The sequence below is a fragment of the Sander lucioperca genome, chromosome 12, assembly GCF_008315115.2.
Source record: "Sander lucioperca isolate FBNREF2018 chromosome 12, SLUC_FBN_1.2, whole genome shotgun sequence".
Classification (NCBI taxonomy): Eukaryota; Metazoa; Chordata; class Actinopteri; order Perciformes; family Percidae; genus Sander; species Sander lucioperca.
In genome coordinates, this window is record NC_050184.1 from 2972942 (window position 1) to 2998077 (window position 25136).

Consider the following 25136-nt stretch of genomic DNA (forward strand, 5'->3'; position numbering starts at 1 on the left):
CAATGCTTTTAAAATGGATGTGTAAAATGAATGTAAATGGGAAGTTTGCATTTTCAACTTACTACATGACGACCTTGTGGCTCATACGTTGCGATGTTTCCTGATGTTTGCCTTGCCGCTTGGACCCCGTCATAACTGCTTGCAGTTGTATTTGTTACATGTGTTACGAGGGAGACAGAACAGACCCAAATGCAAGGCTCACAAAAAAAAGTTTATTTAAATGATACTCAGAGGGAGGGAGGTGGGGAGGCGGACGCCAGGGACAGGAGCGAGGGTAAGAGGGCTGAGGTAGGATGGCGAGGGAACACAGGGGAGCGCGGGGAAACCGGGTCCGAGGAAGCCGAGGGAGAGGCACTGGAATCCGGGGAGCCGAGGAGCCGAAGTGGGAAAGGCTGGAAGTGAGGTTGGAGGTGGAATGGAGCAGGGAGCCGCGAGGAGGGGACCGGATGATGAAGCCAGCTGACTGGAGACAGAGGTTGGAGATGATAACTGCGGGAGAACAAGCACAAAGAAGGGGTAAGACACAACAACAAGCAGAGACAGGTAAGTACAGCTTTTCTCTGGGAGCTTAGAGCGAGTGTCACCAGTGTGGCTGAGACAACGATCAAGCGAAGGTGGTGATGAGTTGGCCTGGGGTTCAAATACTGAGCTTGATTGTAGATGACTGGCAGGTGTGCACGGCGGGAGAGGTGATGATGGTATGGAAAGCCAAAAGGGTGCAACAGTAGGCCGGAGGGGAGGTGGGCCAACAGAGGAACACAGAGAGAGGCAGGGCCAACAGAGAAACTAACCGTGGAGAACCAAACAGAACTAGAAAATAAACAAAAACTCACAGCCAGCCGACCCCAACCATCACAACATGTTTTTTTTTTATCCTGTTGCCACTTTTAGAAGAAATAGTTCACGTGCAGGATTCGTATAACATTATGTTTAAAAAAGGCACACACACAACAGAACTTATTTCATCTGTCACCTTTAATTTTTTTTATTTTTCTGTTGCAGTTTTCTATAGAAAAATTTATAAAAAACAATTAAAAATAAATATTTTGATTTGGGATTACTTTATGGTCCACCTGACTTCTAACTAACCTGCTACGCTCTGCAGTGCCCTGCTGTGTCCTGCTACGTCCTATGGCACCCTGCAGTGCCCTGCTACGCCATGAACTACTACAGCTACTATTTCTAGTCACTGTTCCATTATCTTTATTGTAACTATAATTGCCACTGTTCATCACACCTCCAACCGGCAACGTCAGACACCGCCTACCAAGAGCCTGGGTCTGTCCCAGGTTTCTTCCTAAAAATAAGTTCTTCCTCGCCACTGTTGTAATAAATGCTTGCTCTTGGGGGAATTACTGGAATTGTTGGGTCTTTGTAAATTATAGAGTGTGGTCTAGACCTCTATCTGTAAAGTGTCTTGAGATAACTCTTGTTATGAATTGATACTATAAATAAAATTGAATTAACTAGTAGCCTGATTATGAGATTGTAACCGGATATTTTTATTTGCCATATTTATTTAATTTACTGATATTTTGTTTGATTCTTTTATTTAACTAATACTACTGTACTTTTTGTCTGCTCAGCTTGTACATTTTTGACATTCCTTGTGACCAGGATAACTTATGCTTTGACTGAAATGTTATTTCACGATCTGACCTTCTGTCTTATTTGTCTTCTGTAAGCTGTACTATATGAGCTGTTGTTTGTCATATTTGCAAATAATAAATTTAAATTACAAAAAATTTGATATTTTGCCATGAATGACATTGGTGATGATACCATGCACAGGCAATTACACCACAATGATATGTTGATTAAAGTGTCTTGTTGACATTTACACCATTCAAGGCTGGCTTCTTTTTTTCCATCAGGGAATGAATGATCGAGTTCATGAGTGAATCACTGTTGCGTCTAGACTGTATTTAAAAAATAATAATGATGTGTCTGTTTTTAGATAGAAGAAACTGGATGAGTGAGAGTGCACATCACATAATGTTCTGTTATTTAACAACTGATTCTGATGATTTTAATGAATTTCAACCAGACATTTTGACCACAGTGAATCGTTTTTTTTTAATATTGTGTAACAACAAAAAGTAAAACAAAACTTAAGTACTGCAAAAGTCAAGAAAATATAATGTAAAATAGAATAAAAATAAAAATAGGATAAAATACTCAAAATGTGTTCAATATATCTGTTTTAAAATGAAAGAAGTGTGCAGTTTTTTGCAGAATGTGGAAAATATTGTATATTGTATATTTAATACATCACTGTCAAAGTATATTTTGGGATGAATTCATCAACCCATGGGGACTAAGCTCTCCTAACATACTACCATATTCTTATATTATCACATTGAGTAATTTGAAGTCTGTTCCATAATGTTTCCACTTTACAGTTTTAAAAGGTAAATAGCCTACATATTGTCAATTTGAAAGTCTCTGAAATGCTCTTTGGTTTCAATCCCAACTTGTTGGATACCAGTCTGATGGCTTTTCTAAGCCATGACCCCAAATTGAGTAAAAAAAAACAAACAAACAAAAATATAATCAAAATTCTAAATAACAAACACGTATGATTTAAATCTCGTTTGAATCTGACCGTGATTCACACTGAGCCATGTGTAACAGAACTGCTGCTGTTAAGAGAAGACACCCAGGACCATTGTTAGGCTAACAGTGCCACCTGCTGCATAAAGTACGCCTACTCCTTTGTTTATAGATAGATAGATAGATAGATAGATAGGTAGGTAGGTAGGTAGGTAGGTAGGTAGGTAGGTAGATAGATAGATAGATAGATAGGTAGGTAGGTAGGTAGGTAGGTAGGTAGATAGATAGATAGATAGATAGATTGATAGGTAGGTAGGTAGATAGATAGATAGATGGATAGATAGGTAGGTAGGTAGGTAGATAGATAGATAGGTAGGTAGGTAGGTAGATTGATAGGTAGGTAGGTAGGTAGGTAGGTAGGTAGATAGATAGATAGATAGATTGATAGGTAAGTAGGTAGGTAGGTAGGTAGGTAGATAGATAGATAGATAGATTGATAGGTAAGTAGGTAGGTAGGTAGGTAGGTAGGTAGATAGATAGATAGATAGATAGATAGATAGGTGCGTAGGTAGGTAGGTAGGTAGGTAGGTAGATAGGTAGGTAGGTAGATAGATAGATAGATAGATTGATAGGTAGGTAGGTAGGTAGGTAGGTAGGTAGGTAGATAGATAGATAGATAGATAGGTGCGTAGGTAGGTAGGTAGGTAGGTAGGTAGATAGATAGATAGATGATAGGTAGGTAGGTAGGTAGGTAGGTAGATAGGTAGGTAGGTAGGTAGGTAGATAGATAGATAGGTAGGTAGGTAGGTAGGTAGATAGATAGGTAGGTAGGTAGGTAGGTAGGTAGATAGATAGATAGATAGATAGGTGGGTAGGTAGGTAGGTAGGTAGGTAGATAGATTGATAGGTAGGTAGGTAGGTAGATAGATAGGTGGGTGGGTGGATGGATGGATGGATGGATGGATGGATGGATGGGTAGGTAGGTAGGTAGATAGATAGATAGATAGATAGATAGATAGATAGATAGATGGATGGATGGATGGATGGATGGATGGATGGATAGGTACTTTATTGATCCCCAAGGGGAAATTCAAGGTCCCAGTAGCTTAAAGACATCACACACAACATACACATACATCATAAACAGGATGATAAAATAACAAATCCACATGAATAATATGGACAATAAAAGAAAAGATACTTAATAAAAAATCCACATTAAATGTCTCTGATGACATCTGTTTTTCCAAACAGATGTCATCAGAGATAATAGAATGCTAATTATCAAGTGCTGGATGTTGCAGAGTCAGTTTTTCTTACAGTTTCTGATTCTTGTATGTTTGTAGATATTTTATTCAGAAAATAATCCCTGATGTTGAGAGTGGAGATGTGCATTTGGGGGTCTTTGTGTACTCAGAAACTCTAAAATCATATGTATGGGATTATTCTTCATCTTTTTGTTTTACCTTTGCATATACCAAATACACTTATGTGGTACATCTCATATGAACTGGCTAAAAATATACAAAGTAGAATAAGTTTCCTCTACTTTACATATACATAAATGGTCAAAACAAACAAATTACCAAAAGAATATAAAGTGAATGACTCTAAACTTAATTTAACCTCCTTATCAAAACTAGTCTGAAGGTCTAAGCAGTAAAACGTTGTGACAACATAGATCTGGCTTTATTAGCCTATATGGTGTATTATGGTATGTCATAACTATTTTTTAGTTTCTGTTTTGCGATCTATTTCTGGTACCAGTCTGCTCTTTTCTAACTTTTACATATAGCAGCTGGCACGTTTGACAAAGCAGCTGTTATAAGTAAAAAAAAAGAAGACACTAACCAAAACTATTAATTTACGCAAATTTAAAATGTCATAACCAATTTGGTAAACCCTTGTGTGTGTTCATGTTTGTGTTCAAATTTGTGTATAGGCTACTTTCTTATTTCATGGTTGTGTATTACTGCACTAATGTCTTGTACTTTTCTTAGTTTATTTTTAATTTTTTTGTTTGTGAATTCTAGGTCACGATAACAAATTTTGCTGGATGATAAATTGTCCCAGAAATGATTGCGATAAACGATAATAATAATTGTCGTTCTGAGACCATTTTCATCTAATAAAATGATAATGGCATATTAATGCAGGTACACCTTTTCAAAGATCAATACACTTTTATTTCTAAAGAATATTTAACACTGGAACTGGAAGACATTTTAAATATCCACAAAACATGAACTAAACAACCAAAAACAATAAATAAAATGGACTTGAATAAAAACCAAACACAATCAAAAACAATAAATAAAATGATAATTTTTCCGGCAGCGTTAATTTCCATTTAAAAATGATCGAGCTCATTTTAATTTATCATGCGATTAATTGATTTATTGCATATTGCGACAGGCCTAGTGAATTCGGATATTTCTTGTGTCGCCATATTGACAAGTTGAATGTATTTGACCAATGAATGTACTCTTGCAAAATTGTAAAAAATAACAAAAACAAAACAAAAAACGTGTGTGCACGTGTGTTAAAGTGATGCAAGAGCTTGACTCCGCCCAAATGTTTTGGTTCCGCTGTCACATGACAGATGATAGGATTTTGCCAGAACAACAATCATAATAAAACCTGAATAAATGTCTTATAACTGAGTATGATTTATTACAGCTGTATTTCTTTCGCTACAACAGGTTCACACCGAAAATGACCTCTGAAACAGAGAATATTATTTTGAAAATTCATAGCGGAAATAGTTTTTGTAGCTGTCTTTCTTACAGTTACTGGGGATCCAAACTTTAAAGATGGAATCGCCAGAAAACATCTCCGGTCAGGAAGTCGGTGTTGAGCAGGATGCTACACCGACTCTCGTGGATGTGGACACCGCGTTGTTGCTGCTGGGAGCGGGAGTAACAGCCATCACACACCCGCTGTTATATGTGAAGCTGCTAATACAGGTAACGTAACGTTAGCTTGATGTAGCTCGCTAGCTAACAGCAACCGTTAACCGTTGATTACGACGTCTAACAGCAACCGTTGGTTACCAAAACGTCTAACAGCAACCGTTATGACTATTAAAACATCGCGGCTGTTGTTTATGGAGTCCTCCAACTGTCACCTTACGTTCCCATGTAACTTAGCTATGTAGATATTACAACGACAACCAGCTTGGTCGTTTCCTCTGTGGTTATCCAGGTAGAAGAGTCCTACTGCGGGTTGTTGTTCTCCCGGTAAGTTACAGGAGATGCTGTACGGCAGAGAACCGCTTCTCTGTGAAGGGGTCCAGTGCAGCCGGGGTTGCCTAATTTATCATTTATCAAACATAAATGCAAATTTCGTTCAATATTTTTTCCTTAGATATAGCAAATATTTTCTCAGTTTTGACTGAGAGTAGTCACTTGCAATGACCGGTGTTGATTCTGTAAACTGTGGGAACTGATCCATTTTAAACATCCTACAGTTTATTGTATTATAAAAGCTATGTGGGGCATTTTTAGGCTTTTATTTTCACAGGACAGAGAAGACATGAACGGGGAGAGAGAGGGGGAATGACATGCAGCAAAGGGCCGCAGGTCGGAGTCGAACCTGCGGCCGCTGCGTCGAAGAGTAACCCTCTATGTGCGCCTGCTCGACCAACTGATCCAACCCGACCTCTCCATTGTTTTTGGTGGAAATCCACTTCCTTTGACATTAAATAGGTCTACAGCTGTAACAATTCCAAATTTTACTGTACAATTAATAGTCTCAGAAATAATTGCGTTTAACAATATAATTGTCTCTTGTCAGTCAAATTTAAAAAATAGCTATTTATGTATTACTTTTGCAAACAAACAAATTCCCAGGACATATCTTTTGGTCAGATCACTGTTATGTGACCCAGATAATGTAATAACACAGGTACACTACCTATGAAGTAAACCATGCCTCTTTATTATCATAAAATGTATTGTTTTCTCCTTAAATGAACATAAACCTGACAATTACCACCAGTCATAACCCCCTTAGGGCCGGAGCTTATTGACTGCGGTTAAACAAAGAAACGGCGATTATGTAAACAAAAAAATAGCCTATTTATAATTGCGATTAGACAATTATGTAATAATTGTTAACAGGCTTAAAATAGCTTTGATGCTTATCCTCCTGGTGCAACATTAAACCATTTTAGACTACAAAACAATCCCACCAGGGCCTGAAGTTTTGAACTTATTTGGTAAGTTTTGAACTTAAATGCCTCGTCATTCAATACCAAATTTCAATACCTAAGGAGTAAATCTAGCGTCAGTGTGCCAATAAGCATGCAGAATGATTGTACCTATCTAATAATGCTTGTGATTGGCTGTCTAACGTTACACGATGTAAAGTCACGCAGGAAAAACTCTACGTTATGCTAGGGCTGGGCAATATATCGATATTATATCGATATCAATATATGAGGTTAGATATTTTGGATATTGTAATATCCTGATATGACACAAGTGTTGTTTTTTCTTGTTTTTTTAAAGCTGCATTACAGTAGAGTGATGTAATTTTCTGAACACACCAGACTGTTCTCGCTGTTCTATTATTTGCCTTTACCCACATAGTTATTATATCAACATAACTGATGATTATTTATCAAAACTCATTGTGTGCATATTTTGTGAAAGCACCAATTGTCAACCCTACAATATCGCCACGATATCGATATCAAGGTATTTGGTAGAGGTGCAACGATGAATCAATTAGTTGTCAACTATTAAATTAATTGGCAACTATTTTGATAATCCATTAATCGTTTGAGTCATTTTTTTATTAAAAAAAATTAGATTTTGTTAGGTTTAAGTGAGGAATAGTGGACCCAAATGCAGGGAGAGGCAGGCAGGCAGGAGATGGCTTGAGTACAGGAATTTATTTGATAACGAAAAACGGCAGCTCCAGGCTGGAAAACACTATGACAAAACTCAGAGGAAAAACTTACAAAATAAAGCAGGGAGGAATCCAAACAATAGTACAGGCTATGAAATGCTGACAGGACAGGAACACAAAAAGACACAAACGATCTGACAACAGACAAAGGAAACACAGGGGCTGAATAAACTAGGTAACGAGAAGACGCAAGACAGGTGACACCAGGGCTGGGGAACAGGTGGAGCACATCAGACAATCACACAGGCGGGAAAACACGAAGTAAAGCTACTAAGACAAGACAGAAAACAGACTATCAAAATAAAACAGGAAACCAGAACAACAGACAGGAAACATGAAATAAACTAAACACAGAGACTTGACACAACAAGATACGACACAACAGGGAACAGAAATATACAGAATGCAAAAAACAGAAAATGTACAAAACCATAACAGATTTCTCTGATTCCAGCTTGTTAAATGTGAATATCTTCTAGTTTCTTCTCTCCTCTGTGACAGTAAACTGAATATCTTTTGAGTTTTGGACAAAACAAGAAATTTGAGGACGTCCTCTTAGGCTTTGGGAAACACTGATCCACATTTTTCACCATGTTTTGACATTTTTATAGATCAAACAACTAATCGATTAGTCGAGAAAATAATCGACAGATTAATCGACTATGAAAATAATCGTTAGTTGCAGCCCTAGTATTTGGTAAAAAATATCAGGATATTTGATTTTCTCCATATCGCCCAGCTCTACGTTATGCACAGAGACTCTGTGTTGTATTTAGAGAGGCTTGACTACAGTGAATATTAATACACAGTCCCAGCCCAAAACATGATTATCACAGAGACATTTTGAAGACAGAAAGTTGTCTTCTTAACCGCTTCTTTATATCGCTAAAATACCATCTGGCATCTTAAGCATTATCCACTCTGCATACCGGTTTGGGAAAACACTGTTGTTGTTTTTTTTGGGCCATTTAATACAATAGTTATCAGTACAATTGTTGTGTCGCTGTTGTTTCCAGGTGGGACATGAACCTCTTCCCCCAACTGTGGGCACAACTATGTTTGGACGAAGAGTCTTGTACCTGCCTGGCTTCTTCTCCTACGGTGAGTGAGGTGTGATTTATCAACCTCTTATTGTATCACCGGACAAGTTAAGAGCAGTTGACAGGAAATTAATTTGTTTTCAGCACATCACATTGTGAAAGTAGATGGAAAGAGAGGACTCTTCCGCGGCCTCTCGCCCCGTATCGTGTCCAGCGCCATCTCCACTGTGGTCAGGAGCAAAGTGAAACAGGTAAGCATTTATTCTAATAATATCAATACCGTTTTACAAGTTATTTTCTAATTCTAGTGCAGTGCCCATTTGGAGTGTGTGTGCCTGTTTCGGAACCGGTTGATTGCTCGGCTCCCAGTACCTTTTTCCACCGCTTTATCTAACTCTAAGTACGGTTCAATCAGGCGCAGCTCGGCTGCGGCTCTTCTACAGATTCGATGCGTCCCCTTTTAGAAGCAGGGAACCCGTCTCAGCCTGCTGGGGAAGCCACTCTTAACAATTATAAAAGTAATTGTGTGCACATCCCACCTTCTGGCAGGTGCAGGACAAATGAAAAATACTAAAGTGAAAGAATGTAATGTCCGCAACACTGCTTTAAACTAGAGATGGTCGGCTCCGATACTGCCTAAAACGCTGGTATCGGTATCGGAATCTACGTTAAAGTAGTTTATTTATGTTCTTTTTCCGTTATAACTGACTGTCAAACTGCAGAATAAAAGAAAGTTCTGGGGCGTTCATTGTTTGTGTTTGTTCATGTTTCACAAAGAGTTTAACCTGAGCTAGACCGACAACAAAGATAGAAATAATATCACATCCATACAGAGATAGTAGTATACAGCTGTTATACATCATATCATCCATACAGGGATAGTAGTATACAGCTGTTATACATCATATCATCCATACAGGGATAGTAGTATACAGCTGTTATACATCATATCATCCATACAGAGATAGTAGTATACAGCTGTTATACATCATATCATCCATACAGAGATAGTAGTATACTGCTGTTATACATCATATCATCCATACAGAGATAGTAGTATACAGCTGTTATACATCATATCATCCACACAGCTGTTATACATCATATCATCCATACAGAGATAGTAGTATACAGTTGTTATACATCATATCATCCATACAGGGATAGTAGTATACAGCTGTTATACATCATATCATCTATACAGGGATAGTAGTATACAGCTGTTATACATCATATCATCCATACAGAGATAGTAGTATACAGCTGTTATACATCATATCATCATACAGGGATAGTAGTATACAGCTGTTATACATCATATCATCTATACAGGGATAGTAGTATACAGCTGTTATACATCATATCATCTATACAGGGATAGTAGTATACAGCTGTTAAAACATAATAAAATATATGACACACTGGTATCTGATCAGTACTCGGTATCGGCCGATACGCAAGTTCAGGTATCAGAATCGGGAAGCAGAAAATGGTATCGTATTATTTTTTTGGGGCTTTTCCTTTTATTTGAAAGTGGATAGATATGAAAGGGGGAGAGAGATGGGGGATGACACGCAGCAAAGGGCAGCAGGTCGGATTCGAACCCTGCGCCGCTGCAGGACTCAGCCAACATGGGGCGAACGCTCTAACTGGGTGAGCTAGAGGCCGCCCCGTATCTGGCCATCTCTACTTTAAACTCCCATATTTAATATAAAGGCAACGTTTTTGACCCTACCTACGAAGCCACTCTTAACCCTTGTTGTGTCTTGTGTTATCTGTTGAAAAAGAACTTTTTTTTGGCGCTTTTTTCCCGCAACATTTTTGGGGCTTTTTCTGAAGTTTGCGAAGCTTTTTGTCACATTTTTAACGCCTTTTTTTTAAATTCATGGTCTATAAACCTAATTTATATGACACAGAAATCATGAGTTATTTTGACTAATAGTTAAGATCAGAGGATGTTGAATGAATCACAGACTGGTTCATGTCAAAGTTTAGTCAGGACACTGGTATGAAACCATTTTAAACATTTCTTTCAAATGCTTTAAAATGGAATTAAACACCCAAAGTTCAGTGAAAGTGATCATTCATGTTTCCTGCGAAGCACATCCATGCATCCATGTTATTTTGGGGCAATTTGGTTGAAAGAAACTCATATTTCTGATATAAGAAAACTTTTAAAACGGGTCGAATTTGACCCGAGGACAACACAAGGGTTAAACAGCGCGCAGAACGGACGGAGGAACGTGCACAACCACCGGCAACAAAACAACGTGCTGGAGAGCCCGAGAGCCTGGGCGTTCATCTACCATCTGTTTCTGTACGATTCATTTCATCATTTGCATGAACACTTTTTGGCACAACACCTGTAGCTCTCTCCCCCCACACTGCTGTGCGCATGAGGGAGACACACATACACGCACGCACAGAGGTTCCTCGGTTTATAGTTAGATGAAGGCTGATGCCAATATTTTTGTATTTTGCGGTCTTCAACACATTTCACAAAAGGATTTAATATTGTCATATCGCACACCCCAATTGAGAAGGGTTGTCAAAGGTAATTTTAGTTCTTTATTCAGCAGGTGGAGCTTCTATCCAAGAGAGATGAGCTGCAGACATCACTTAGGAAAGTGGTGAAGGAGGTGAGAGGTCGTCTACTCCTGAATAACATCTAAACAGTGAAATCTGTCCAACATCTGTCCATCATCCCTGACTTCTTTCATTCAGTCTAACTGAAGTGATATCATTGAAATGTCTCGTTATACTTCCTGCGTACTTTCTGTTGGTCATTATGGTATTTAAATGTTCCATTATAAAATGCATCTATTTAAATATCTCTCAAACGCGTGCCACATCAATGTTAAAGACACACAGGGCCCTATCTCGCAGCACAGCACAAAGCCCAACGCGAGTGTTTTTGCTAGTTTAAGACCGACGCAGTTGTCAATTTCCCGTCCAGCGCCCGCGTCGTTTAAATAGCAAATGCACCTGCGCCCATCTGTGCGCCCATGGGCGTGCTGGTCTTACAGGGAGGTGTGTTCAGGTGCATTCTGGGCGTGCTGGTCTTACAGGGAGGTGTGTTCAGGTGCATTCTGGGCGTGCTGGTCTTACAGGGAGGTGTGTTCAGGTGCATTCTGGGCGTATTGCTATCTTGAGGCAGCGGGAAGTGATGGCGCCATTGACCAACAAAAACCTGGTCTAAAGTCAATAACGCAGCATTTCATTGTTATTTTAACAGCACATTAGTAAAATGCTCCTAGGCTCGTGCACAGCGTGCGCACACTGAGCTTGTTACACACACAGGGACGCACAGCAGCACACACACATGCAAAAGATTACAACTAAAAATATTACGGTGCAAATCCTCCATCATAATAGCAATGCGTCAAGGTCCAAACGCGCCTGGCTTTTAAAGGGAATGGGAATGATCTCTGATTGGTTTATTGCATGCTACGCCCAAAACACCCCTCTGATTAATGAAGACACTAAGTACAACCCTTTAGAACCATGCGCCCGGCGCACGGAACCTTTTTTCAAACTAGCAAAAGCGGATTTGTACACGCCCTAAACACACCTGCGCCAGGTGCTTCACGCCGTGCGCTTAGATCGTTAAAATAGGGCCCTCAGTGTGGGAAAAAAAGTTGACTATCTGCTCTTCTTTTCTCATCTTTGCAGCTCTATTGGTATCACTTTAAGGGTACTGGTATTGGTACTGGTATCGTAATTTTTTTTAAATGATACGCAGCCCTAAATTTATACCAGGTTGTCTCTTCAAATATTTTCCTCTCTCCAGACCTCACATGAGATGATCATCCAGTGCCTGTCCAGAGTAGCCACTCATCCTTTTCATGGTACGTCCTCATTTAGGCTGTCAAAGTGTATTCCACCTTAAAAAGTGCCTTTGATTACGTGGCTTTATTCTGGAAGCTTCCTCCTGATCTACAAAAACAACGTCACAACCGAAACTAGGGCTGCAACAAATTATTTTCATTATTGATGAAGTTATTTTTTCCAATGAATGGTGGAAAGGTGACGTCTCCAAACGCCTTGATTTGCCAACCATCTAAAACCCAAAGATGTTCAATTTAACAATAACAACAAACAGACAAAAACAGACTAATCCTCACCTTGGAGAAACTGAAACCAGTAAAGGTTTGGCACTTTCTTAAATGATTAGACCATCCATCCATTTTGGGCTGCCTACAGTATGTGCCATGTTGTCAGTCCCCTTAACGCTGACATTTAGACCCAATAACAATGTTTTCTTACACTGATTTCCGGGGTCGAAACTCCTGCATCCTGTACGTACAATTTTAACTAGTGATGCACCGATGTGAAAATTGTGGCCGATACCGATAACCGATATTAATATTGGTGTTATGGCCGATACCGATATTTACCGATGTCGATATCTCTGTATAGAAAACACATTTTTATGATAATCAAATAAAGAACTATTTTCCAAAACGCATTTTTTTTTTTTTTACTTTTGTGATTTATTTTCCGAAATGACTGATATTGGGCACCTTTACCTGTGTGCAAAATATGACTGTCATCAGATTTTCAGAAGAAAAAATTTATATTTATATAATTTTATATGATTTGACATCGAACCGATACCGATGTGTTAAAAAAATGACCATATCGGCGGCCGATATATCGTGCACCACTAATTTTAACTGCGCTGAGCAAACCAGGACGAGGATCAGCTGGATATACTCTTATCTCATTCATCTAAAATGCATGTTTGATGCTTTTAATATGTCAACAATTCGACTAACGTTAGCTTGGAGACCTAATTTACCTGTTGGGCCACAGACTAAAGAAAGTGACACCACCCAAACTAGCAGTCAGTCCGACCAGCGGTGAGATGTTGCTGTTCCTAACTTTTAATTTGGTTTATCAAAGATGCTAGCAAAGTAGTGTCTCATAGCCAGATCTATCTCCACAGCTCTGTGGAGTGAAGGTCTGGCTACACCACACATACATTCTGGGATAGAGAAAAAAAAACACTCTGGGTTGTTTGCATTTCTTTGAACCAATCACAACCGTCTTGGGCGGCGCTAAGCCCCAGACGCAGCGACGGTGGCTCTGCTAAATAGTCTCAGGAAGGAACTTGTTTTGGTGGAACATTTGCACCCCAGAAAAGAAAACGCCACATCCAATAATAAATGAAGTTAACTGTTGACACAATACAGTAACGTGAGCTATTTAAATTAGCTGATACATGGTTAAACCTCATTAGCTCTTACCAGTGTATCTCCGTGTGTACTTCGTCCACAGCAATCCCACCAATCGGTTCCAAAACCTCCCAGTTAGAGAGGAAATGCCCTAAACATATTCTTAGTAAATCTTAACAATCATTCCCTGAAAGAACCAAGCAGGCCTGACTTGCTGCACGATCCATGTTTTCTTCAAAACTTGTCATTTTTAGCGTGTAACTTGCTAGTTTCCTGAAGTTAACAGAGTTTAAAAAACAGAAACACACAGAGAGCGGAAGATGAGGGACATCACGCTGGATGTCAGGCATTTATCCTGGAAATGTACTTCCGTTGATCCAAACTACTAGCAAAGGAACACAGCAGAAAATAAACACCGCAGAGACGTCAGCTTGGTCGGAGCTCCGTGTTTAATTATACGTCTTTTTTGCGTTTGCGTGATGTCACGGATGATTCACTCGATACTGGCTGAATGAAATGTGACATCTCAAAAACCAAGTAGTACACCGTTTGTTTAGCTGATCACCTGTTTTGTTTCCCTTTGGCAGTTATGTCAGTGCGGTGTATGGCCCAGTTTGTTGGCAGAGAGGTGAAGTATGGGTAAGACATGTTTTAAAGCTGCAGATATGCCACATTGTTTTTCTTTAAAGTGCTCATATTATGCTTTTTGGCTTTTTCCCTTCCCTTTATTGTGTTATATATCTTTTTTGTGCATGTTATAGGTTTACAAAGTGAAAAAGCCCAAAGTCCACCCCAAAGGGACTTACCATCTCCAACAGAAAACACTGTTCACAAACTGCTCCAAACAGCTCTATTGTAGTCCAGCCTTTACTTCAGAGACAAACGTGGTCACTTTGGAACACACGTTATAATGCTCGCCTAGCTGCTAGCATGGCACGCCCTCATACTCTGCTTCTGACTGGCTAGTAGTCCTTACCTAGCTACTGTCAGGGCACGCCCTCATACTCTGCTTCTGACTGGCTAGTAGTTCTCACCTAGCTACTGTCAGGACACGCCCTCATACTCTGCTTCTGACTGGCTAGTAGTCCTTACCTAGCTACTGTCAGGACACGCCCTCATACTCTGCTTCTGACTGGCTAGTAGTCCTTACCTAGGTACTGTCAGGGCACGCCCTCATACTCTGCTTCTGACTGGCTAGTAGTCCTTACCTAGCTACTGTCAGGGCACGCCCTCATACTCTGCTTCTGACTGGCTAGTAGTCCTTACCTAGCTACTGAGCATGTGCGACTCCCAACAAAGATGTTACAGCAGTGAGAGGTCTCACTCTGTAGCTAAAACAGAGAGCTCAACACACAGGGTGAAAAGAGGAGCTGCAGCAATGTGCAGTACATCAAAAATATGGTGTTTTTTGAAAATTAAACCATGTAAACCTATTCTGATATAACCTCTAAATACAATTATGAACCTGAAAATGAGCATAATATGAGCACTTTAAGTTATTTTACAAAAGTTTTTTTTACACTGTGGATATTCTGCACATGTTAATGGAGTTTGTGTCACATTTGCAGTGGGATATTCAGTTGTATTGTCAAGATTTTTAAGGAGGAAGGAGTTGCTGGATTCTATGTGTAAGTCATACTTAATCTACATTTACACTACCACGTTTTGGTTTTAAAACAATTATCCTTTGCTACATTTACGCCTTACGTCGAAATACTCTGGCGTTTCTGAGCCCCTAAAATGGAGACATTTGGAAACACTGCTGTCCCCATTTTGTTTTGAAAACTCCAGGAATGCTTTGTCGTCTGGACGTTAGGTAGCTTACAGACCTTTCAGTAACAGTTCCACCTCGTCGTCGCTCCAAGATAATAAATCCCTGCTCTTACTTTTCACTGTTGTTGTTCTTTCTCCAAAATATGTTCTGTATTTTCAGACTGATCTCAAGAAGTGGCGTATGTATGACACGCCAATTCGTATTGCATTATTGGCGTATTATCAAGACGCATACTTGCTTTTTAGCGTGTTTATCAATGCCGTTTGGCCTCCGTTGACTTACATTACCTTGCAGTTGCGTGTGAATTGACGCCGTAGCGAGTAGTATGAAAGGGCGAAAATCAGCGTAGGGAGATTGGTCGGGGGGGTGGATGGGTCAAACAGGACTTTCACCCAGGAGACCGGGAACGTGTCCCGCATGTGATGTTTCCTTCGTGTCCCGCGTGTGATGTTTCCTTTCCCCGTTCTTCTTTTCCTAAACCCAACCCGCATGTGACGTTTCCTAAACCCAACCGTAGCCTCGTGATAACACGCCACGTGGCGTGTATGTTTACGCTGTGACGTTGCAGGCTGCCGTCCGCTGTATACAGCGTAGACATACGCGCGGATAGCTCAAAATGCGTACACATAACACGCCACTTTAGGAACTTTAGGAAAGTGCCGTGTATGTTTACGCGAAGTCATGATGTCATGTTGGTATTTTCAACTTCTACATCCATGATTTTCAACCGCAGAGTAACGTCAGACAATCTGCTTCCTGTTTACACCGGCCCTCACGTGCCCAGTGTGTGTGTGAACGGTCATGTGATATGTGTTGTCAGACGTGTTACTATGGACGGAGATTAGTTCTGCTACGGAGATAAAACTCTTGTGTGTACGGAGATCATTTTTGTCTAAAAACACAGCTTAAAAGTTAAAACGTAGTAGTGTAGATGTAGTGTTGATATTTAACTGTTGATTGGTAGAGTTTTTACGACATGTTTACCTCGATCTTTGGCCTCCATCAGTCTGAGCAGTGTTTTGTGTGTTTGCAGCGGGCTCATACCCCACGTGGCGGGAGAAGTCCTCTTCCTGTGGTTTTGTAACCTCCTGGCTCACTTTATTAACACCTACGCTGTAGACGAAAGTGTAAGTCCTTCACCTTTATGGATGCTAGAAGAGAGAGTGTACGAAAGACAACAAGCTATGGTAACGAATACCTTACTGATTAAACTTTTGAACAAATATATAAAGCATTAGGGCTGGGTTCAAAATAATCAATTTTCCCATTGAAATCGATCTTGAATCTAAATTAAAATTCATAACATCCTGAGATCGATCTTAAGAGGCTCCGTTTTAATGCCAGACTGAAAATATTGGTTTCATATGAAACTAGATGATCTAAGGAATCCATGTCTTGCTAAATAACGCTCCAAAGTTTGGCTACATTTTGGCGAGGGAAAAACTGTCCGTTTCCACAGATGTGGCTTTGGGTCTCTGTCTCTGCATCACACCCTCTGCACTAAAGAAAACACGGTTACACTTTACTTGAAGGTATCTACGTAAGAGTGACATGACACTGTCATGAACGTGTCATAAACATTATATACAAGTCATAAACGTTTATGACATAACGCTTCTTTTAGTAAGTGTCATTCGGTTTTTGTCATGACAAGTTATGGTTATGGTTAGAGTTAGAGTTCATGTGTCATGACTGTGTCATGTCACTCTTATGTAGACACCTTCAAGTAAAGTGTTAACCGAAAACACTTGTACATTGTTTTCTGTCTCTGTGTAACTGATGTGGTGTCAATTCTTAAGAAGTCATGGTAAATCTGATCCAGAAGATAAGAATAAAGTGTAAAAATGTTTATTTATTCGTCAAGATGCTGTTCTGAATAGCAAAGTGATCTCAAAAGATAAAATATGAGGTATACAAGTATTACACATGCTATCAACTCAACTTCATTTATATACAGATCAGAAAAAACTAAAGAATACAAACAAACTTACAAAAAAATTACAACAAGACAATAAAATGTAAAAAAAAATAATGATTTCAAAACAATGGTTAACACTTAATAACATAATGCTATAACATAAACATTAAATCCAGTCTTGTTCAGCTATAGTTTAATTGAACTGAATTCGTTTTGATTTCCCGTTGCATGTAAAGCAAAAGAAGTACTCTTTCACCCCTCTCTTTGTGTTTCTGTTGCAGTTCACTCAGGCCTCAGCGATACGAAGCTACACTAAGTTTGTGATGGGTGTAAGTTCAACGTTAAAACTGTTATTTGAAATGTTTCTCATAGGCAACGTTTCTTCATATTAATGGAGTGTGTTTTTCTCTAGATTGCAGTGAGTGCTCTGACATATCCATTCATGCTGGTGGCCGATATTATGGCAGTCAACAACTGTGGGTGAGTCATTCTCTTAAACACTGTGGGCCCTATTTTAACGATCTAAGCGCACGGCGTGAAGCGCCTGGTGCAGGTGCGTTTAAGGCGTGTCCAAATTCACTTTTGCTAGTTTGACGGCGGTAAAAAGGGTCAGTGCGCCGCGCGCATGGTTCAAAAAGGTTGTACTTAGTGTCTTCATTAATCAGAGGTGTGTTTTGGGCGTAACATGCAATAAACCAATCAGAGAGTCATCTCCCATTCCCTTTAAAAGCCAGGCGCGTTTGGACCTTAGAGCATTGCTGTTATGATGGAGGATTTGCACCATAATATTTATATTTGTAATCTTTTGCATGTTTGTCTGCTGCTGCAAGCATAGTGCGCACGAGCCTAGGTGCATTTTACTAATGTGCTGTTAAAATAACAATGAAATGCTGCGTTATTGACTTTAGACCAGGTTTTTGTTGGTCAATGGCGCCATCACTTCCCGCTGCCTCAAGATAGCAATACGCCCAGACTGCACCTGAACACACCTCCCTGTAAGACCAGCATGCCCATGGGCGCAGGTGCATTTGCTATTTAAACGACGCGGGTGCAAGATAGGGCCCTTATTGTGTGAATGCTGATGCCATGTATTGTTTTCGACATACTATACTATGACTTTTCTTCGACATAGCATACTATGACTTTAAAATGGCTTTTTACGACATACTATACTATGACTGTTTCAAGATAATTTCTTTAGTGGCTCAGTGGTTAGCACTGCTCCAACAGGCAACCAGGAAGTATTTACTGTGACTTTTTATCACGTTTTCGACATACTATACAGAATGAGCTGCAGACAAATGACTCCAAAATATTCCTTTATTTCCATAAACTTTGCAAAACAACAGATGTCCTCTGATCAAAAGTTCAACTGAAATGTTATAATTTTAAATAATAAAAATTTGATTTCTAAAATACGGAGCCCCCCTGGTCCCACTTTGTCAAAAAAATTAATTATAACTATCTCGTGGCCTCAAAATACTATCTCGTGGCCTCAAGATACTCTCTCGTGGCCTCAAAATACTATCTCGTGGCCTCAAAATACTCTCTCGTGGCCTCAAGATACTATCTCGTGGCCTCAAGATACTCTCTCGTGGCCTCAAAATACTATCTCGTGGCCTCAAGATAGTATCTCGTGACCTCAAGATACTCTCTCGCGGCCTCAAAATACTATCTCGTGACCTCAAGATACTCTCTCGTGGCCTCAAAATACTATCTCGTGGCCTCAAGATACTCTCTCGTGGCCTCAAAATACTATCTCGTGGCCTCAAGATACTCTCTCGTGGCCTCAAGATACTATCTCGTGGCCTCAAGATACTCTCTCGTGGCCTCAAAATACTATCTCGTGGCCTCAAAATACTATCTCGTGGCCTCAAGATACTCTCTCGTGGCCTCAAAATACTATCTCGTGGCCTCAAAATACTATCTCGTGACCTCAAGATACTCTCTCGTGGCCTCAAAATACTATCTCGTGGCCTCAAAATACTATCTCGTGACCTCAAGATACTCTCTCGTGGCCTCAAAATACTATCTCGTGGCCTCAAGATACTCTCTCGTGGCCTCAAGATACTCTCTCGTGGCCTCAAAATACTATCTCGTGGCCTCAAGATAGTATCTCGTGACCGTGACCTAAGCCTAGAACACCCTCTGCTGATGTTTTTTCGTAGGCTACACGGACACATGCTTTTCTTACATTCAAAACTACCAGAATGTGAAACACTTAAATAATTAATGAACCAGTCTGCACACCCCACTATAGGCTAACTTAAAATCAGAATCAGAAATACTTTATTGATCTTTATTGATGCTATTGATAACCCGGGGGACAATTCTTGTGTCACAGTTGATGTGCACATCAAGACATTTAAAGGAATATAAATAATAATAGAAGTTGGTAGTTAAACAAGTATATACATGTAAAAAGTATAAATAGGCTATAAAATATGAAGAAGAATTATAAAGGACAATGGATATGCAGCCTACAAGATTTACATTACTGTATTAACAGAATTGTGATGAACAGTACTAGTAAATAAATAGAAGCAGAACTGCAGCAAACTATATTGCATACTGAATATTAAAACAGAGAATATTGCACAGAATGTGAAGTATTGCACTACACTACAGGGTCCAGTTTAATAACAAAGGGTCCATGTGTCAGACACTTTACTATCTTGAGGCCACGAGATAGTTATAATTAATTTTTTTGACAAAGTGGGACCAGGGGGGCTCCGTACTAAAACAAATCCCACATCAAAATAACTAAATACATAAAAAAAAAAAATTCAAATAAATAAACTAAGAACACGTAGTGACGTCTGAAGTCAAACAAGTGAAACCTAAAGTAGATTTGAAACTGGTTGTAATCTTCACACATTTATACCTATTTAAAACCGATTCTCAATGCATCTTTACAGCCCTGGCAGTGTGCAGAAAATGTACAGAAGATATAACTCAACACTTGTATAATTAAAATATGACAAATCCAAATCTCATATTTTATTAGTAAAATCCTGATGCTTGAGTGTGACCGGTTGTGCTTTGTGTTGTCAGCTTGGCTGCAGGTCTTCCTCCTCACTCTCCCATCTTCAAGTCCTGGCTGCAATGCTGGAATCACCTGAGCCACAAGGTACCGTCTAACAAACGCAGCCACACCGCACCACACAGAGGGAACAGTCCGCTGACTTTTTTTGACGTACTATACTATGACTTTTTTTTACTTTTTTCGACATACTATACTGTTTTTTTTTTGTTTTTTTTAACTTTTTCGACATACTACAATATGACTTTTTTCGACATACTATACTCTGATTTTTTTTTTACTTTTTTCGACATACTACAATATGACTTTTCGACATACTATACTATGACTTTTTTCGACATACTATACTATGACTTTTTTTTACTTTTTTCGACATACTATACTATGATTTTTTTTTTACTTTTTTCGACATACTATACTGATTTTTTTTTACTTTTTTCGACATACTACAATATGACTTTTCGACATACTATACTATGACTTTTTTTACTTTTTTCGACATACTATACTATGATTTTTTTTTTACTTTTTTCGACATACTATACTGATTTTTTTTTACTTTTTTCGACATACTACAATATGACTTTTCGACATACTATACTATGACTTTTTTTTACTTTTTTCTACATACTATATACACTATGACTTTTTCGACATACTATACTATTACTTTTTTTACTTTTTTCGACATACTATACTATGACTTTTTTTTTACTTTTTTCGACATACTATACTATGACTTTTTTTTTACTTTTTTCGACATACTATACTATGATTTTTTTTTACTTTTTTCGACATACTCTACTATGATTTTCGACATACTATACTATGATTTTCGACATACTATACTATGATTTTCGACATACTATACTATGATTTTCGACATACTATACTATGACTTTTTTCGACATACTATACTATGACTTTTTTCGACATACTATACTGGCTTTTTTTTTTACTTTTTTCGACATAATATACTATGACTTTTTTCGACATACTCCATGCTCTTTATTGTGTTCTAGTTTCTCTTAGTTGTGGACTAAACAAGACATTGGAGCACGTCCTCTTGGACTTTAGGAAACACTGATCGACGTTTCGTAGACCAAACAACTAATCTATCAAGGAAATAATCAACAGATTAATTGACAATGAAAATAATTGTTAGCTGCATCTCTAGCTGACACTATATCAATATGCTGGATTGAAGTTGTCAGTAGAAAGTTTTCCAAAACATTTAGAGTGTGTGTGTGTGTGTGTGTGTGTGTGTGTGTGTGTGTGTGTGTGTGTGTGTGTGTGTGTGTGTGTGTGTGTGTGTGTGTGTGTGTCCTCTCCCGTCAGGATCAGCTCTTCAGAGGATCCAGCTTCTTTTTCCGCCGGGTGCCCGTCACCTCCCGGCCCTCCACCGAGGGATAACATCATCATCGTTACATCATCATCATCATTACATCATCGACTGCTGGGATGTTCTTCCTCTGTCTGCTCACCAACATTCCCCCCCCCCGGCCCAGAAGTGGAAAGAGTACAAAAATATTCCACTTAAGTAAAAGTACTTATACTTGGATGAACTTTAACTTAAAGCTATAGTGCGTAGTTTCTGTTGCCCCCCACCCCCACCCCCCCCGTGAGGAATTCTATGTAATGACAACAAAACTGTCGGCGCTTCCACATGATACAAGTCTTCGTTGTTTGCATTTCTTTGAACCAATCAGAATCGTCATGGGCGGCGCTAAGCTCCGGATGCAGCGACGGTGGCTCTGCTAAATAGTCTCAGGAAGGAACTTGTTTTGGTGGAACATTTACACCCCGCAAAAGAAAACTCCACATACAATATTAATTGAAGTTAACTGTTGACACAATACAGTAACGTGAGCTATTAATATTAGCTGATACATGGTTAAACCTCATTAGCTCTTACCAGTGTATCTCCGTGTGTACTTCGTCCACAACAATCCCACCAATCAGTCCCAAAACCTCCCAGTTAGAGAGGAAATGCCCTAAACATATTCTTTGTAAATTTTTACAATCATTCCTCAAATGAACCAAGCAGGCCTGACTTTGTTGCACGATGCAAATTGCAAATTTACGCAAGCCTTAGGTGATTGCACACCACCCCACCTCCTCGCAGTTACTGTCAAATCAAGGAGGACACGGAGGATTAAAAAAACATGATAGACTCCTCAGAAGAGGTCATTATCTTCACTTCAAGCTGCTGCAAGCGAATGTTGCCGGACTACACGAGTTAGTAAACGTACTGAGAAATCCAGAGAGTTGTGTGGAGCTGATAGTCTTAATTAGCTTTGTAGCAACTCATTTGGCAACGGCTTGAATGTATCGGACGTTCATTAATATCAAAACGTTACGCACTAAAGCTTGAGTACAATTACTGGCATAAAAATCTACTCAAAGTAAAAGTAAATAGTAGCTTATTTATAATTTAAAGTAGAAGTTACATAGTTACATTTTAACAGCGGGAGGGAAGATTTACTTTTTTTTAATATTTATACTTATTTAAAATCTTATTTATACTTATTTACTTAAGTCTTCTGTGATTTGAAAAGGGCGCAGAGACATTTAGCATTTCATTTGTTGACAGATACTTTGCCAAAGCAACTTTTTTATTCCTTTTTCTACTCCGCAACGGATGTGATTTAAAATGTAGCGAAGTACAATACTTCAAACAAAACATACTAAAGTAAAAGTAAAAGTAAAATTACAGTTTTTAAAAACTACTGTATGACTTTTGTTTTACAGTATCTCTTACACTCCTATTTTAATCTAGTACTTTAACTTTCTGGGCCCTATTTTAACGATCTAAGGGCACGGCGTGAAGCGCCTGGCGCAGGTGGGTTTAGGGTCCGTGTGCCGGGCGCATGGTTCAAAAGGGTTGTACTTAGTGTCTTCATTAATCAGAGGGGTGTTTTGGGCGTAACATGCAATCAACCAATCAGAGATCATCTCTCATTCCCTTTAAAAGCCAGGCGCGTTTGGACCTTGGAGCATTGCTGTTATGATGGAGGATTTGCACTGTAATATATTTATTTGTAATCTTCTCCATGTGTGTGTGCTGCTGTGCGTCCCTGTGTGTGTAACAAGCACAGTGTGCACGCGCTGTGCACGAGCCTAGGAGCATTTTACTAATGTGCTGTTAAAATAACAATGAAATGCTGCGTTACTGACTTTAGACCAGGTTTTTGTTGGTCAATGGCGCGATCACTTCCCGCTGCCTCAAGATAGCAATACGCCCAGAATGCACCTGAACACACCTCCCTGTAAGACCAGCACACCCAGAATGCACCTGAACACACCTCCCTGTAAGACCAGCACGCCCAGAATGCACCTGAACACACCTCCCTGTAAGACCAGCTGGGCGCAGGTGCATTTGCTATTTAAACGACACGTCGGTCTTAAACTAGCAAAGACTCTTGCGTCAGGCTCTGCGCCGTGTGCCAGATAGGGCCCATAGACTTCTATTCATTTCCTCACCATTTGGCAGACTTTTTAAACTTAGTTGAGATGTGTAATCCATCACCATATAACCAATAAGGGTTTCCGCGGGTCTTAAAAAGTCTAAAATGGTAGGCCTTAAAAAGTCTTAAATCCGCTGAAGAATTGTGTTCTAGATCTTAAATTATTTTAAACAGGTCTTAATTTCCCTACGTCTAATGCTCACTGAAATGTTTATTTTTTATTCCGTGGCATTGTAGTTCTTTCTTTCGCTGGTCCAAATATAATTTGCTGTATATGTACAGATCAGTTACTCCGTGTCGCCTTTTATTTACTCATTTATTTACTCTGCAACTACTTTTGTGACTCTGCATTTTGTTGTACTTCAATGTCACGATAAAGGTCTTAAAATTCATTCATAAAGGTCTTAAAGAAGGTCTTTAAAAAGTCTTAAGATTGACTTGTTAAAACCTGCAGAAACCCTGGTAACAGTGACCGTCAACTCCATTATCGCTGGGAGCTAACGGAGTGCCGTCAGCCTTTTAACTGCATTACTATGCAAAAAATAATGTCAGCAAAGTGAGAAGAACAGAGTAGGATCTAACTTAACCTTCCTGTTGTCCTCAGGGCAAATTTGACTTTTTTTTATATCAGAAATATGGGTTTCTTTCAACCCAATTACCCAAAATTAACATGGATGGTTCAATACAACGTTCCTCGCAAGTAAAATTAATGATCAGTTGAATTTTGGGGTGTATTATACAATTTTATAGCATTTGAGATTTCTTTTTTTTTAAGTTTCAAAACAGTAACTAAACTTTGAAAGTCTGAGATTATCCATCAACGTATCATCATATACATACACTAGTGGTAGTACAAAATAAATAAATAAAAAACAGCTCCAAAAATGTTGAAAAAAGTGACTAAAACATTGGAAAAAAAGTGCCAAAAATGTAAAAAAAACAGAAAAAAAAAAGAAAAAAGAAAAATTCATTTCATGAGCCAGGAGGACAGAAACAAGTTGCATGTTCGGCGGTACGACAACACGAGGGTTAATGATAATAAACAGACGTCTCCGTGTTGCTTTAAAGTCTCTTTAAAGTCCAGAGTACACAGGAGGACACTCTGCCTCTGGAGGCTTTGCTGCTTCTTTGCAATTCAAATGAGTTTCCGTTTCTGGAAACAATGAGTGTCTGGTTGTGCGGAGAATACCAAAAAGTATTTTTTTAAGGACATAAATGTCTATAAATATATAAGAAATGCATGGAAAATA

The 25136-nt window shown here is 39.1% G+C and overlaps 1 protein-coding gene and 1 long non-coding RNA gene across 5 annotated transcripts; one reads left to right on the plus strand and one right to left on the minus strand.

Moving 5' to 3' along the window:
- Positions 1–1514: 1514 nt before the first annotated feature.
- On the minus strand, positions 1515–24478 carry LOC116058751. The gene is made up of 3 exons (XR_004107106.2): positions 24199–24478; positions 16205–16207; positions 1515–1527 (listed from the first exon to the last, which is right to left on the minus strand). It is a non-coding gene; the product is annotated as an uncharacterized LOC116058751 (long non-coding RNA).
- On the plus strand, positions 5169–22029 carry LOC116058589 (mitochondrial carrier homolog 1). Of its 4 annotated transcripts, none has more exons than XM_036008529.1 (12): positions 5169–5519; positions 8484–8568; positions 8652–8758; positions 11087–11146; positions 12298–12355; positions 14272–14323; positions 15253–15312; positions 16492–16645; positions 17658–17705; positions 17789–17856; positions 20431–20506; positions 21758–21890. In XM_036008529.1, the coding sequence occupies exons 1-12, from the start codon at positions 5367–5369 to the stop codon at positions 21830–21832; spliced, it is 996 nt and encodes a 331-aa protein (XP_035864422.1). In that variant the 5' UTR covers positions 5169–5366; the 3' UTR covers positions 21833–21890. The 4 variants fall into 4 exon arrangements, with proteins under 4 accessions (XP_035864422.1, XP_031167343.1, XP_031167344.1 ...); XM_031311483.2 differs by having other exon boundaries at positions 5171–5519; positions 11084–11146; positions 21758–22029; XM_031311484.2 differs by having other exon boundaries at positions 5173–5519; positions 11084–11146; positions 16492–16585.
- Positions 24479–25136: the final 658 nt, after the last annotated feature.

Bases quoted from the DNA above. Each gene is read 5' to 3' on its own strand.
- LOC116058589 (XM_031311483.2), top strand. From the start codon at position 5,367: ATGGAATCGCCAGAAAACATCTCCGGTCAGGAAGTCGGTGTTGAGCAG. The intron at 11,147-12,297 runs GTGAGAGGTCGT...TCCTCTCTCCAG, and splicing joins TTAGGAAAGTGGTGAAGGAG to ACCTCACATGAGATGATCAT. The intron at 12,356-14,271 runs GTACGTCCTCAT...TCCCTTTGGCAG, and splicing joins AGCCACTCATCCTTTTCATG to TTATGTCAGTGCGGTGTATG.